General features: G+C 40.9%; 1 protein-coding gene across 1 annotated transcript in view; it reads left to right on the top strand.

The window, feature by feature from the left end:
• Positions 1 to 33: 33 nt before the first annotated feature.
• The window catches only part of RLF (RLF zinc finger), an 80,078-nt gene continuing 64,002 nt past the window's right edge, over positions 34 to 16,109 (top strand). Inside the window, 1 exon segment of the mRNA NM_001131786.1 lies at positions 34 to 290. Coding sequence (NP_001125258.1) covers positions 54 to 290 — 237 coding nt within the window. The 5' untranslated portion in view covers positions 34 to 53.

Here is a 16,109-nt window from a genome sequence, read left to right as displayed (position 1 = left end):
CCAGGGCTGAGTCACGTGGCTTGGTTGCCTACGCGCTGGTGGGCCGTGGGAAGATGGCGGACGGAAAGGGAGACGCCGCCGCTGTCGCCGGGGCTGGGGCTGAGGCTCCGGCGGTAGCGGAAGCCGGAGATGGAGCCGAGACTGAGTCCATGGTTCGGGGTCATCGCCCCGTATCTCCCGCGCCGGGAGCCTCGGGACTGCGGCCGTGTCTGTGGCAGCTGGAGACAGAGCTGAGGGAGCAAGAGGTGTCGGAGGTCTCATCTTTGAACTACTGCCGTAGCTTCTGCCAGGTGAGGGGCTGACTGGCTGGCTGAGGGCGGCGGGGCGGGGAAGTCAGGGAAAGAGGCCCTGGATCCTCTGCAAGCAGCCGGGTCCGAACTGAAAGGCGCCACCTCCGTGACTCGCCGCGCCCCCGGGCCGGGAAGGCCCAGCTCGGAAGCTCGACCGCTGGCCCCCCTGCGCCACTGCTCGACTTTGGCCGCCGCTGGGGCGTTTTGCTCTGAGCCTTATTGAGATCCCGGAGGGCCCTGGCGGGTCCCTGGAAGGGCTGTGCCCTGTCGCCGTTGCCTGTGTCCTGGCCGGGTGGTTGGAGCGCCACTGCCCCCTGAGGGATTGATTGCTTGTCCCTGCCGGGCGATCCTTTTTTGAGTGGAGTGCAGATCTCCGAACTGGTAAACCCGGGTTTTTCTGAATAATCCAGAGAGGTGTGTTGGGGCCAGAGACTTATTTTTGGAGTTAACATCCTCTGGGCTCCTAAAAGGTATGACAGTTGGCTTCGAAAGGCGTCTAGGGCTTTCTGATTAGGGATTGCGGAGCCGGTTGATAGTTGGTTTTTGCTTTTTTTTTACGTTTAAGCCGTTCTTTCGTCTTTTCTGTATTTCTTTGAGAGGATTGTGCTACCGAGAATAAGGCTGACTCTTTGAGTAGAAGAGGATGGGAAGAGGGATGTAGAGTGTGGCCTCTTTTGGCAGTCGTATGATCATTTCTGTGCCATGGTGGGTCCTAACCTATGATTACATATTTATGGGTGTGTTTAGTTTAGTCTCCATGACCACTCCGAGATTTTTCTGTATGTTTTCAAGTCTTTTACAAATATAAATATTGGCCATTATTATTTCTGCTTCCAATGTTTGTTCTGTCGGGTTTCACAGGCACCCGTCGGCTCCTTATCTGTTGTACCTTAGAAAATGCAAAATAATCGTAGTATGTTGGTACTTGGAGTCTAATAAGTAGTCCAGTATGCTGAATAAATTGCGGCGTTCTAAAATAATAATTTTGGGGGGCAATTTGGTCTGTTGGTCCGGAGTAGAATAAAAGTTAGCTTGCTTGATTGCTTTTCTTCCCTCTCTCTGCCGAGGCAGAAGCACCTCATCTCTTTGAATGGAATTTTGTCCTTACTAATCTTTTCCATGGATTGTACGACTCCAATTTTTGTGTGTACAACCTGCAACATTGCCCTGTACTATTAAATGTTAACGTGTTGTTGTTCTCTGCTTCCTTAGTAGTAATCATCCTTGTTTAGTAAGCTAATTTATTTTACAAATTTTTACTAACTTCATAGGATAGTGCCAGGGACTTTACCAAGTGCTGGGGAAACATGAGTAAGACAGCACTTAGCCTTGATGAACTTACAGTTGGTGGGAGGTGGTAGGAATGACAGTATTTCCAGTGCGATTTTGTTAATGATGGAAAAGGAGGTGTTGTAGAGACAATGGTGAGGAGAGAGCCCTCATGGGATATCCTGATGGGAAAGACAATTAACTAGTAAAAATAAGTAAAAAGGTTAATTATAAATTGTAATATGTGCTTAGAAAGAAGTAACTGGGAGACGCCACTTGAGTTAGTAAGACCCTATGGGCTGCAAGGATGAAAATGAGTCACGTGAAGGTCTGGGGTGGGGAAAGCATCCCAGTGCCAAAGGTAGAGATTGGTAAGGACCCAGAATGCTATGGGAGGAGGGGAAACTAATGGAAGGAGAGAGGTGGTGCAGGAAAACAACTGTGGGTTTTGGGTAAGGCTTCTAAGCTTGAGTTGTCTCCCTGGAAAGATGACAAGAATGAATGTAACCAGTCACATTGAAGCTTGTCAAAGGATCACGTATATATGTATTCTGCTTTATGTCTAGTGCTTGCAACTGCAGTTTTATTTAACGTAAGATTTTAATGTCTTGAGTCTTGGTGACACCAGAGATGTGATGGCCCAGAAGAATTTTTAAAAGAAAGCATTTGTAATTTGTCTTTTCTATGAAGTTTTTTTAACCTAAAATTTTCCCAAAAAATGTTTTTTAGACTAATAAATGAAATAAGAACAAGTATTCCTGTAACACTGTATTGTAATAGAAAGCACATGGGATTGGGAGTTAGTTGGGTCTTGACTGTGACTTTACCACTTAGCTAATAACCTTGGGTAACCATGTCTGCAAAACTATCTTATTTTCTGACCTTTATCTCCTTATAATGCTTTATACAATCAGAATAGAAAGTTTGTGTACAAGTCTTCACAAAATTTATCATATTTTTGACACATTTTCCCCTGTAGTCCAGATAAGATCAACTGTGTCCTTGATGACCAGATACAGAAAAAGTAAAAATTGTATGAAGAAGCAGGAAAATTTTCACCATCAATAAATTTTGTTGAATAGCTCTTGGTTTCACATTTGAAAAGAAGAATAAGATATATTCATTTACTTAAGGAACACTGATTGTGTGACAGTTCTGAAGATGGGAGCCTAGTTAAGACAGTTTTCTCGGACTCTAGGAGAGGAGCACATAATATATAAAGATAGGTAGTAGGAATTTTTACATTATCATAAAGGTCTGACCCCTGCTTATGGGATGCTTAATACTACAAATGTATTTTCATCAGTTATTTAGTTAGAAATGTCCTAGAGACTTAGATTGTACCAAGTAGATCCTTTTTGCAACATCCTGGGACCATATTCTCTCCAACTCTTGCAGCACTTAAAAGAAATGGCTCTATCTTTGGAATTGCACCAAATCAAGAAATAAACTAACATATGAGTGAATAGAGAAGCTTGTCTCATTCTGGGCATATTTTCAATTTTCATAAGTTTGTGAAGATGATAAAATGAAACACTGAAAGTAATAGTTACTAAGAAAATGATACTTAGGTCAAACTGTATTCAGTGAAAATTTGTATTAAGTGACTATGGGATGTGGTTTTTCTCTTTCCTTCAGTTCCTTTTCTGAAACCGCTGCCAGACAGTGTGGATAAGATTAACTTTAGAAAACAGTCTTTCTTTGTTTTCTTGAAAAATTGATGATGTCTTCTCAAGTTTTTGCTGTATTTTGGGGACCAAGATTCCCTAAGTTTTACAATTGGTGTCTCTATTTGTAACACAAATTTTGAGGACTTTTTTTTAGTAAACTTCATCATCAAAATTGAAATTATTGAGTGATTATGTGATTACACTTTGAGAATACTAGGCAAAATAATTTTATGAGTAAACCATGTTTGTATGAGACACTTTTAGGTTCAAGACTAACAGTGACTTCGTAGATTTTTGATGGCTAACATAAGTAAGTACTGCATTAAAATTTCCATTTTTCCTAGATTAGTGATGGGGAGTACAAGGGCTCTGAGTCAGATAGCCTATGTGCTGGCTTCACTATTGAAATAGTTGTGTGACCTTGGGCATGTTATTTTCCTTAAACGTTAATTCTTTTGCAAATGGATAATAGTACTTATGTTTTGTATGCAAATTCATTGTTGTAAGGACTTAATAAGAAAATATCTATTTTTAAAAATGCCTTCAGAATTGTCTGTGTTATCCAGATTTCTTAGCTTTGTAATAAAAAGTTTTCACAACCTGGGTCTCAGCACGCTTTTCAGCCCTCCCCTAGTCAGTCCCATCACCTGAATCCAACTTGTTTACTCCTGTTCAGGAGTTCTTTACTTGGAGTCAGTCCATAGACCAACATGTGATTGCAGTTATTCCTGTGACTAAAATTTTGTCTGTAAGTTTCCAAGCACATAATTTTGGGAAAGATGATTTTAATTTTCATTTGACTTTTCAAGATCCAATAAACTTATTAACTAAGTTAACAAGATCTCAGGCCGTGTCTTTCCCTTTCATTGTGTGGTTCTCTCATTTTCTGCATGGGAGATTTTTCTTCTTTAGGGCCCAGTATAAATGTCATCCCTTCTGTGAAGCTTTTCCTGATTTACTAGATAGGTTTCCTCTTATTTGTTTGGGATTTTTTTTTTGGACACTTTGTACATACCTGTACTTTTAACTCTTAATTTTATTGCTGTCACTGTCTTCATTCAGGCTTTCTCCTGTTGCAGCAACCTCTTCACTAATCTCTTGTTTTCCGACTGACATTATCTGCAGTTCATCTTTGTGTTCTTTCTAAATTATAAATATAATCTTGTTCGTCACTTTATTCCCTAAAATACCTCAATTTTTCCCTCCCCCAAAGGAAAGATAAAGTTCAAACTTATTAGCTTGGTATACAAAGCCTTTTAGAATCCGGACCACCAACTCCCATTTTCCCAGCCTCATTAAAAAAGTTGGTTTGATCCCACCTTTACCACTGTGTCCATTTCTCACTCTGCCCGAATAACCCAGGGTCTTCCTTTCCCCATCTACCTATTTATCCTTCAAGACCTGGCTCTAATATTATGGTCTTTCAGCTTTTTCTGATTTCAGCAGGCAGAATTGGGTGGTTCTTTCTCCAGTGTATTCTATTAGCTTCCAGTACATAAACGTGGTGCCTACATAATTTGTTTCCATGTTTGTCTTTTGTATTGACTTGTAAATCAACAAGAGCAGGGATCTTGTTTATTCTTTTTTGTATACTTAGTACCTAGCAATTAGTACGATGCCTGGCACACAAAACTAATTTGTTAAATCAATTGTAGGGACTTCATGATACACACATGAGACAGACACTTGAAACAGTACTTTAGGGGGAACCCCTAATGTAAAATCTAGTATGTAAAAAGCAAATTTACCATAAGAAATTACTATAAAGGGAGAGGTTGTGGAGAAATAGGAACACTTTTACACTGTTGGTGGGACTGTAAACTAGTTCAACCATTGTGGAAGACAGTGTGGCAATTCCTCAAGGATCTAGAACTAGAAATATAGAAATACCATTTGACCCAGCCATTCCATTACTGGGTATATACCCAAAGGATTATAAATCATGCTGCTTTAAGGACACATGCAGACGTATGTTTATTGCCGCACTATTCACAATAGCAAAGACTTGGAACCAACCCAAATGTCCATCAATGATAGACTGGATTAAGAAAATGTGGCACATATACGCCATGGAATACCATGCAGCCATAAAAAAGGATGAGTTCATGTCCTTTGTAGGGACATGGATGAAGCTGGAAACCATCATTCTGAGCAAACTATTGCAAGGACAGAAAACCAAACACCGCACGTTCTCACTCATAGGTGGGAATTGAACAGTGAGAACACTTGGACACAGGGTGGGGAACATCACACACCGGGGCCTGTCCTGGGGTGGGGGGAGGGGGGCGGGATAGCGTTAGGAGATATACCTAATGTAAATGACGAGTTAATGGGTACAGCACACCAACATGGCACATGTGTGCATGTGTAACAAACCTGCATGTTGTGCACATGTACCCTAGAACTTAAAGTATAATTTAAAAAAAAAAGAAATTACTATAAAGTAACAGGATAGGCGCTTTTGGCTATTTCTTGGAGACATTATTTATTTATCTAAGTCTACATTCATATAATAATGTACACATTTACGTGTGTGCAGTGAGGAATAGCATTGATGGAGAGAGAAAATGAGAGGCCTAGTATTGAGGAAGAGTTAGTCACCTAATAGGACAATAGTTTGGAGATGCCAAGATGGGTATAATCAGTTCCCTTACCTTGAGGTTGATGGCCATGAAGGCTCTTGAGCCTTACCTCTTTCATATATTTCAAGAAGTTTTTAATGCATTAGCTTCTCTTCTTGCGCTGCCTTCTTTTTAGCGATATCTAAATAGAAACTACATGACAAGTAGTTATCATAGCAAAAGCTAGCTTTGTAATGCACATGACAAAAACATAGTATAAATGTGACCCGTGGAGCAGTGAAAACTTTGGGTGCTGTCATTTACTGTGGTACCATCTTGTCTCTTACTGTGTACTGTGACCTCTAGTGGTTTCTGTTTCTTCCATGGATCATACTCTTCTGAATAGTGTTGACAAAAACTGAATAGAAAGTACAACTTACTGCAAGACTGCAAAGACTAAAACCTGTTTTATTTTCATTCAGTTCGAGATACTTGTCACCTTTCCCGGTGACCTTCCTTGACTCTCTTATCTAAAATAGCACTTCCCCATTGCCTTTCACCTCTTTAAGTACTGCTTTATTTTTCTTCAAATCACTACTAATCTTGTATGGTCGTCTCCCCAACTGGGATGTAAGTGCCATGAAGGTGTTGGCTTTTATTTACCTAGTGCCTAGTCTCTAAAACTTAATGGGTACTCACTAAATGCTTGTTGATCTTTATCTCCTCCCTTTCCTGTATCTCCCACTTGAATTTTTGAGAGTAATAAGCAAGTCTTAACTGTCTTTATCAAGAAATAGGAACATTTGGCCAGCTGTGGTGGCTCCTGCCTGTAATCCCAGCCAGCACTTTGGGAGACCAAGATGAGAGGATCCCCTGAGCCCAGGAGTTCAAGACCAGCCTGGGCAACTCTCTACAAAAAAATTTTAAAATTAGCCAGGTATGGTAATGCATACCTGTGATCCCAGCTACTCAGGAGGCTGAGGCAGGAGGATCACTTGCGCTCAGGAGGTTGAGGCTGCAGTAAGCCATATTCGTGCCACTGTACTCCAGCTTGGGCGACAGAGTGAGACCTTGTCTCAATAAATAAATAAATAGAAAGATACTTTTTGTTTGTTTGTTTGTTTGTTTTTGAGACAGAGTCTTTCTCTGTTGCCCAGGCTGGAGTGCAATGGTAAGCTCTCAGCCCACTGCAACCTCTGCCTCCTGGGTTCAAGCGATTCTCGTGCCTCAGCCCCTAGAGTGGCTGGGACTACAGGTGTGTGCCACCACGCCCAGCTAATTTTTATATTTTTAGTAGAGATGGGGTTTTGCCATGTTAGCCAGGCTGGTCTCAAACTTCTGGCCTCAAGTGATCTGCCCACCTCGGCCTCCCAAAGTGCTGGGATTACAGGCGTGAGCCATTGTGTCCGGCCAAGAAAGAAAGAGACATTTTTTTGTCAACCAGTTTATCCTGCTTCCCAGCAGGGATCACACCTTATTGTTCTTTGTATCTTGATCACCTAAGAGTAGAACCTCATTTTTATTATGTAATAAAATGTTTCATATAAAATGCATTAAATTTTATATAAATAATATGTTTTGGCCATGCACGGTGGCTCTCCCCTGTAATACCAGCACTTTGGAGGCCAAGGCGGGTGGATCACCTGAGGTTAGGAGTTTGAGACCAGCCTGGCTAACATGGTGAAACCCCATCTCTACTAAAAATACAAAAAATTAGCCGGGTGTTATGGCAGGCACCTGTAACCCTAGCTACTCGGCAGGCTGAGGCAGGAGAATCATTTGAACCTGGGAGGCAGAGGTTGCAGTGAGCAGAAATCATGCCATTGCACTCCATCCTGGGCAACAAGAGCAAAACTCTGTCTCAAAAATAATAATAATAATATGTTTCAACATAAATAAAAATTTATATAATAAAACTTTCATTGCTGTCACAAGGCCAACATACAATCCATTATATGAAAAATGTGAGGGACTGAATAATTTATTGAGGATCTTTTTGTGTGCCAAGCCCTCAGGTGGGTAGTGTGATTTTTCATTTTACAGATAGAAAACTGAGGTCCAGAGAAGTTAAGTAACTTTCCCAGGATCACACAGCTGGCAAGTGGTGGTGAGTTTTTTAGACTGTAGAGCCTATGTTCTTTTTTCTTATATCAGAATTTCCTAAACTGTGTTTCACTCCATATGATATATTTATTAATAAGTGCTTCTTGAAATAAGGGTTCTATGTTCATATAAGTTGGGATAAACTTTTTTTTTTTTTTTTTTTTTTTTTTTTTTTTTGAGATGAAGTTTCGCTTTTGTTGCCCAGGCTGGAGTGCAGTGGCGTGATCTCGGCTCACTGCAACCTCCGCCTCCCGGGTTCAAGTGATTCTCCTGCCTCAGCCTCCCAAGTAGCTGGGATTACAGGTGCTCACCACCACACCCAGCTGTTTGTATTTTTAGTAGAGATGGGGTTTCATCATGTTGGCCAGGCTGGTCTTGAACTCCTGACCTCAGGTGATCCACCCGCCTCACCCTCCCAAAGTGCTGGGATTACAGGCGTGAGCCACCGCACCCGGCCATGGGATAAACATTTTAAATGTTAAAATATGTTGTGAGTTTCCAAGAGAGACATTACATATTGTGCAGCATTTGCCAGACTTACCAGGTCTAGAACATTTTGCCATATTCTAAAGCCTTTATCAGCTCGAGAATCACATTGCTTTTTTTTTTTTTCACTGCAATAAAGCAAAGTGCAGAGGTGAAGAGGTGATTGCCTTGTCTTTCTGCCTGCGACTAGTTTTAATTATTTAGTTTTAGCCTAAAACATGATTCTGAGTTTTTTTTTGTTTTTTATTTTTTTTGAGACGGGGTCTTGGTCGGGCTGGAGTGCCGTGGTGCAATCACAGCTCACTGTAGCCTTGTTAGCCTCAACCTCCCAGGCTTAGGCAGTTGTCCCAACCCAGCCTCTCTAGTAGCTGGGACCACAGGCACGCGCCACCACGCCCTGCTAATTTTTGTATTTTGTAGAGACAGGGTTTCGCCACGTTGCCCAAGCTGGTTTCAAACTGCTGAGCTCAAGTGAGCCTCCCAAAGTGCTGGGATTACAGGTGTGTACCAACTTGCCCAGCCTCCTTTCATTCTTTAGGCATGTTTCCTTCAGTTCTTTGAATATACAGTTGGTTCTCGCTATTTGCAGATACTGTATTTGTGCATTAGCCTACTTGCTAAAATTTATTTGTAAAACCAGCTGACTCTGACTGAGCTTTGTATGAAAAAATTTCCCCTCCAAAGGTTTTGCAGGGATTAAATTATGTGTGTTGTTACATATGAAAAATATTTTAATGTATTATAATTTGGGGAAAGTTGAGAATGAGTTATATTTCAGATGTGTCTTGAGTCAAGATTTATTCTTACAGGTTTACCTATATTGCTGCAACATAGCTAGGCCGGGATTACTAATGTATTTGTTTATTTCTCCCCACTTTTGTGCTAAGTCTGGTTCCTGTCTTTTTGAGTGCTATTGTTGTCATTATTATTAGTAGTAGTAGTAGTATTTGGATCTAGCAGCTTATGGTGCTGACATCTGATTTGATAGTGTTTTTGTTTGTTTGTTTTAATTTAGAGACAGGATCATACTCCCTTGCTCAGGCTAGAATGCAGTGGTACAATCTTAGCTTACTGTAACCTCAAACTCTCAGGCTCAAGTGATCCTCCCACCCCAGCCTCTCAAATATCTAGGACTACAGGTGCATGCCACAGTGCCCAGCTAATTGAAAAATAATTTTTGTAGAGACAGGGTCTCACTTTATTGCCCAGGCTGGTCTTAAACTTGAGGCCTTAAGTGATCCTCCCACCTCAGCCTCCCAAGGCACTGGGATTAGAGGCATGAGCCACCACTCCCAGCCTGATTTCTCAGTATTCTTACTCCCAAGGAAATAACCTGAATGTGACACATTAGCCAGCACAATTTCTTATTAATGTGGACATTTGTTATAAGAATTGTTATTGTATGTGATAAAATGTATATCCTCGCTTGGGAACTGCATTTTTATGATATATAATTTTATAAAATAGGCATTTTTTTGATTCTATTGTCTTTGCTTTTTTCAGATATATGTTTAAAATATATAAGGTATCCTAAAGTAATAAAGCAGATGTAAATATTTTAGTTTTTGTGACTCAAAACTAGTGGATGCTCATTCTAGAAACTTGAAACAAGATTTACAAATAGATGAATTAGATAGTGAAAGTACCATATAAACTCACTTTTAATAGCTTGGTGTATTTATCAGATTTTTGGAAAAATATATATAGAATGTGCGTTTATATAAATATTACAATTTCTAATTGTGCAAACAACTCATGCATACATTCTAATTGTTAAAAATTAGAACAGTATAAAAGGGGAGAATAAGAAGTAAAAGCTCCTGTCATATTCACTCTTATGTACTCCAGTACTACCTTTTCCTAGGTAGACCATTGTTAACAGTTTAGGAATGCATATCTATAGAATTTTTCTGTATGATGTGTACATATATATGTACTATTTTTAGAAAAAAATGGTTTCAAGCTTATATACTAAAACCTGCTTATTATTGTAGACATCTTTTCACGTAGAATATGTGTAGACTTACTGTATTTAAGGAATAAATGCATGGTATTCCATCAGAAATTACATTGATTTTAAATTCTACAGGTAGCAACACCTTCAACACTCAACTAAAAAAAAAATTTTTTTTAAGCTATAAAAGCACTTCTTGTGGCAAAAAATACGGTACAGAGGGTTTAAGGAAAAGTAAAAGCCTCTTTCCTTCTGCCCTCAATCTTTCCAGTCACTTCCCAGAGGAAATGACTGTTGACAGTCTTGTGTGTCCTTAAAAACACAAATACTCACCCTTTTGCAATTTACTTTTTAATTTGATATGTTGACCCTTTATCAGTACATTTGGAGCATGCACCATAATTTAAATATTTGTGTTATTTTGTTATTATAAACAGTGTCCCATGAACTTCCTTAAATATTAAGTGCTGGTTATTTCTATCTATAATATAAATTCCTGGAATTGAAATTATAGGATTAGGCCGAGTGTGGCGGCTCACACCTGTAATCCCAGCAATTTGGGAGGCTGAGGCAGGTGGATCACCTGAGGTCAGGAGTTCGAGACCAGCCTGGCCAACATGGTGAAACTCTGTCTCTACTAAAAATACAAAAATTATCCGGTAGTCCCAGCTACTCTGGAGGCTGAGGCAAGAGAATTGGTTGAACCCAGGAGGCAGAGGTTACAGTGAGCTGAGATTGCATCACTGCACTCTATCCTGGGCGACAGAGTGAGATGCCGACTCAAAAACAAAAATGACTGGATTAAAGAGGATGTTTGAGTTTTGATGGATACTTGCCTGTACTCTATCCTGGGCAACAGAGCGAGACACCGACTCAAAAAAAGAAATTACTGGATTGAGAGAATGTTTAAGTTTTGATGGATACTTGCTTACAAAAAGTTGAATATGTACTTCCGCCAGTAGTGTTTGGGAGTCCCCGTTTTACTAAATCCTTGCCAATGCTTGTATTATTAAACTTATTAATATTTGACAATGTGATAGGAAAGAATTATCAGATTGTTACACTAATTTGCATTTTAGTAACATTCAGGGTTTTTTTTTTTTTTTTGAGGCAGAATTTTGCTCTTATTGCCCAGGCTGGAGTGCAATGGTGCGATCTCGGCTCCCTGCAATATCTGCCTCCCAGGTTCAAGCGATTCTCCTGCCTCAGCCTCTTGAGTAGCTGGGATTACAGGCATGCGCCACCACGCCAGGATAATTTTGTATTTTTAGTAGAGATAGGGTTTCTCCATGTTGGTCAGGCTGGTCTTGAACTCCGGACTTCAGGTGATCCTCCCGCCTTGGCCTCCCAAAGCGCTGGGATTACAGGCGTGAGCCACCGCGCCTGGCCTACATTCAGGTATTTTTATATGTATCAGACATTTAAATTTTTTTCTTGTGAGGTTTACCTTTTTCATATATTATGACTATTTAAAAATGTTGTTAAAAGTCATTAAAACTAGATTTTGTCCAATCATTATGATCATGTAATCTTTTTTTTTTTTTTTTTAAAGACAGAGCCTTGCTCTGTTGCTTAGGCTGTAGTGCAGTGTTACAATCTCAGCTCACTGCAACCTCTGCTTCCTGGATTCAGGCGATTTTCATGCCTCAGCTTCCTGAGTAGCTGAGATTACAGGTGTGTGCCATCACACCCAGCTAATTTTTTGTATTTTTAGTAGAGAAGGGGTTTCGCCATGTTGGCCAGGCTGGTCTCAAACTTCTGGCCTCAAGTGATCCGCCCACCTTGGCCTTCCGAAGTGCTGGGATGATAGCCGTGAGCCACCGTGCCAGGCTGATCATGTAATCTTGAGATTTTAGGTCTCTTTGAAGTTCTCATGAAGCAGAACATCTCCAAAGAATTATAATTAGAGATATAGCCTAACCTGAAGCCATTGGAATGTGTGATACACTTTTGTGATTGATGGTGGCTCTGTGAGAGGTTTGTCAGTGTAGTCATTTATTGATCATTTACTGATCTCTTATAATCAGTTCTTCTAAACTCTGGAAGACTAAGTCATAGCTGAATAACTGGAAAGACTGTAGTGCTTTCCATTTGCTAACTTTAAAAAATATTGTGACCTGGCCGGGCATGATGGCTCACGCCTGTAATCCCAGCACTTTGGGAGGCTGAGGTGGGTGGATCATGAGGTCAGGAGTTTAAGACCAGCCTGGCCAAGATGGTAAAACCCCGTCTCTACTAAAACTACAAAAATTAGCCAGGCGCAGTGGCAGGCGCCTGTAATCTCAGCTACTCGGGAGGCTGAGGCAGGAGAATCGCTTGAACCCAGGTGACAGAGGTGGCAGTGAGCCAAGATTGCACCACTGCACTCCAACCTGGGTGACAGAGTGAGACTCTGTCTCAAAAAAAAAAAAAAAAAAAAGTGACCTTTATATGTTTTCAAATAGAGTGCCACCAAATGGATGTATGACCTTGGGGCAAGTCAGCTTGTTATTTGGGGGCCTCATATTGCTCCCTAAATGAGATGCTCTTTAAGGTTTGATTCTGCTCCAAAATTTATATAACTCTATTGAAAAATGTTTGCTATATAAGATTTATTTTCTAAGTCATCTCCAAATATTTGTCTTATATATTCTTATCAAAATAAATTAATCTTTTAAAAGTATGTTTTATTTGTACCATACCTATATATTGTATAAAACAGACACAGAAATACATAAAAGGGGTGAGATTTTTAAAAACTCATTTGAATATAAGTATTAATATTATATTCCTTCTCCCTGATGGATTATTTGCCCCTGTAGAATAAATGCCCATGCCAGTGGAAACTACTGATTAGAACTGAAAGTATTTGCATTAGTTATGCTCACTCTCTTTATTTGGTTTTTTCTTCATAGTGAAATCTTGATTTCAGTCCTTGAAGGACATTGTCAATGAAAATGTTAAATCAAGGGGCCAAGCACAGTGGCTCACACCTGTAATCCCAGTGCTTTGGGAGGCCAAGGCAGGAGGATCTCTTGAAGCCGGGAGTTCAAGACCAAGACTGGGCAACGTAGTGAGACCCTGTCTCTACAAAAACTTCTTAAAAGTTAGTTGGGCATTGTGGTGTCCTAGCTATTTGGGAAGCTGAGGCAGGAAATCCCTTAAGCTGAAGAGTTTGAGGTTACAGTGAGCTGTGTTTGTGCCACTGCGTTCCAGCCTGAGCAGGAGAACCAAGACTCTTTTCTGTTATGGTGGGGGTGGAAGGGGGAGTTAAATCTAGACCAGACGTTCCCATAAAGTTCTAACAGTAAATGTGCATAAAACATCACATTTGGATCAATCTTGTGTTTTATTGTGACGTGAAATGGAGAACATATATGTATATTTGAACTTAACAAGATTTCACTTAAAATTCTCATTCTGGCCAGGCACAGTGTCTCACGCCTGTAATCTCAGCACTTTGGGAGGCCTAGGCAGGCAGATCATGAGGTCAGGAGTTTGAGACCAGCCTGGCCAGTATGGTGAAACCCCGTCTCTACCAAAAATACAAAAATTAGCTGGGCGTGGTGGTAGGTGCCTGTAATCCCGGCTGCTTGGGAGGCTGAGGCAGGAGAATTGTTTGAACCCGGGAGGCGGAGGTTACAGTGAGCTGAGATCGAGCCATTGCACTCCAGCCTGGGTGACAGAGCAAGACTCTGACTCAGAAAAAAAATAATAATTCTCATTCTATTCGGGAGGCTGAGGCAGGAGAATCGCTTGAACCCGGGAGGCGGAGGTTGCAGTGAGCTGAGATCGAGCCATTGCACTCCAGCCTGGGCGACAGAGCGAGACTCCGACTCAAAAAAATAATAATAATTCTCATTCTATTCGGAAGGCTGAGGCAGGAGAATTGCTTGAACCCGGGAGGCGGAGGTTGCAGTGAGCTGAGATCGAGCCATTGCACTCCAGCTTGGGCGACAGAGCGAGACTCCGACTCAAAAAAATAATAATAATTCTCATTCTATTCGGGAGGCTGAGGCAGGAGAATCTCTTGAACCCGGGAAGTGGAGGTTGCAGTGAGCAGAATTGTGCCACTGCACTCCAGCCTGGGTGACAGAACAAGACTCCATCTCAAAAAAAAAAAAAGTACAATTTAGTGAGCTTTGGCATATCTTAATATCCATGAAACCATCAAGATTATGATTATATCCATCATCCCTAGAAGTTTCTTCCTACTGCTTTGTATTCCCTTTCTTACCCTCCTCTTGTATACATACCCTCCCATCCCCACTTAACTACTGATTTGCTGTGTCTATAAATTAGATTGCATTTTTAAGAATTTTATATAAATACTATAATCATATAGTCTCTCTTTTTTGGCATCTCTCTGTATAATTATTGAAATTCATTCATCTTGTGTATATCAGTAGTTTATTTTATTGATGAGTATTCATTATATGGATATCTCATGATTTGTTTATTTATTTACCTGTTGATAGACATTTGAATTGTTTCCAGTTTTTGACTACTACAAATCAAGCTGTTATGAACATTTTGTGTGGAAGTCTTTGTATGGACAGATGCTTTTTCTTTTCTTTTGGGTAAATTCCTAGGTGGAATGGCTGGGTCAGATGACAGGTTTTCCAGAGTAGTTGTATTTTACATTCACATCAGCACTGTATGAGAGTTCTAGTTTTCTATCTCCTCACTAACACTTGGTGTGGCCAGTGTTTTTCATTTTAGCCACTCTAATATTACTGTTAGTTCATTGTGATTCTAATTTGCACTTCCCTAATGGCTTTTTAAAATTTTGAGATAGGGTCTCACTCTGTCACCCAGGCTGCAGTGGTGTGATCTTGGCTTACTGCAGCCTCTGCCTCCCAGGCTCAGGTGATTCTCCCACGACAGCCTCCCAAATAGCTGGGACCACAGGCTTGTATCACCACACCTGGCTAATTTTTTTGTAACGGCGGGATTTTGCCACATTGCCCAGGTTGGTCTCGAACTTTTGGTCTCAAACGATCCTCCTGCCTTGGCCTTCCAAAATGCTGGGGTTACAGGCGTGAGCCACTGTGCCTGGCCCTAATTACTTATGTCACGTGTCTTTTCATATGTTTGTTTGCCATCCTTCTGTCTTCTTTGACGAAGTGTCCAAATCTTTGCCATTGAAAAATAATTGTTTTCTTATTGTTGAATTTTGAGAGGTGTTGTGTTTGTGTTTCTGATATATGCTTTGCAAAGATTTTCTCCCTAGGTTGTGCCTTCTCTCTTTTTATTATTCTCTTAACAGTATATTTCTTTCTTTTTTTAATTAATTAATTTTTTTTTTGAGACCGAGTCTTACTTTGTCACCCAGGCAGGAGTGCAATGGCGCGACCTTGACTCACTGCAACCTCCACCTCACACGTTCAAGCGATTCTCCTGCCTCAGACTCCTGAGTAGCTGGGAACAGGCGCCTGCCACCACACCCGGCTAATTTTTGTATTTTTAGATGAGACAGGGTTTCGCCATGTTGGCCAGGCTGGTCTTGAACTTCTAACCTCAAGTGATCTGCCCGTGCTGGGATTATCAGTGTGAGCCACCACAAACGGCCTTAACAGTGTATTTCTTTCTTTCTTTTTTTTTTTTGAGACCGAGTCTTGCTCTGTCACCCAGGCTGGGGTGCAGTGGTGTGATCTCAGCTCACTGCAAGCTCTGCCTCCCGGGGTCATGCCATTCTCCTGCCTCAGCTTCCCAAGTAGCTGGGACTAGAGGCATCTGCCACCGCGCCTGGCTAATTTTTTTTTTTTTTGTATTTTTAGTAGAGACAGGGTTTCAC

The sequence above is a fragment of the Pongo abelii genome, chromosome 1, assembly GCF_028885655.2.
Source record: "Pongo abelii isolate AG06213 chromosome 1, NHGRI_mPonAbe1-v2.0_pri, whole genome shotgun sequence".
Lineage (NCBI taxonomy): Eukaryota > Metazoa > Chordata > Mammalia > Primates > Hominidae > Pongo > Pongo abelii.
Note: the sequence above shows the minus strand (reverse complement) of the source record. Positions and strands in the feature narration are given on the sequence as shown.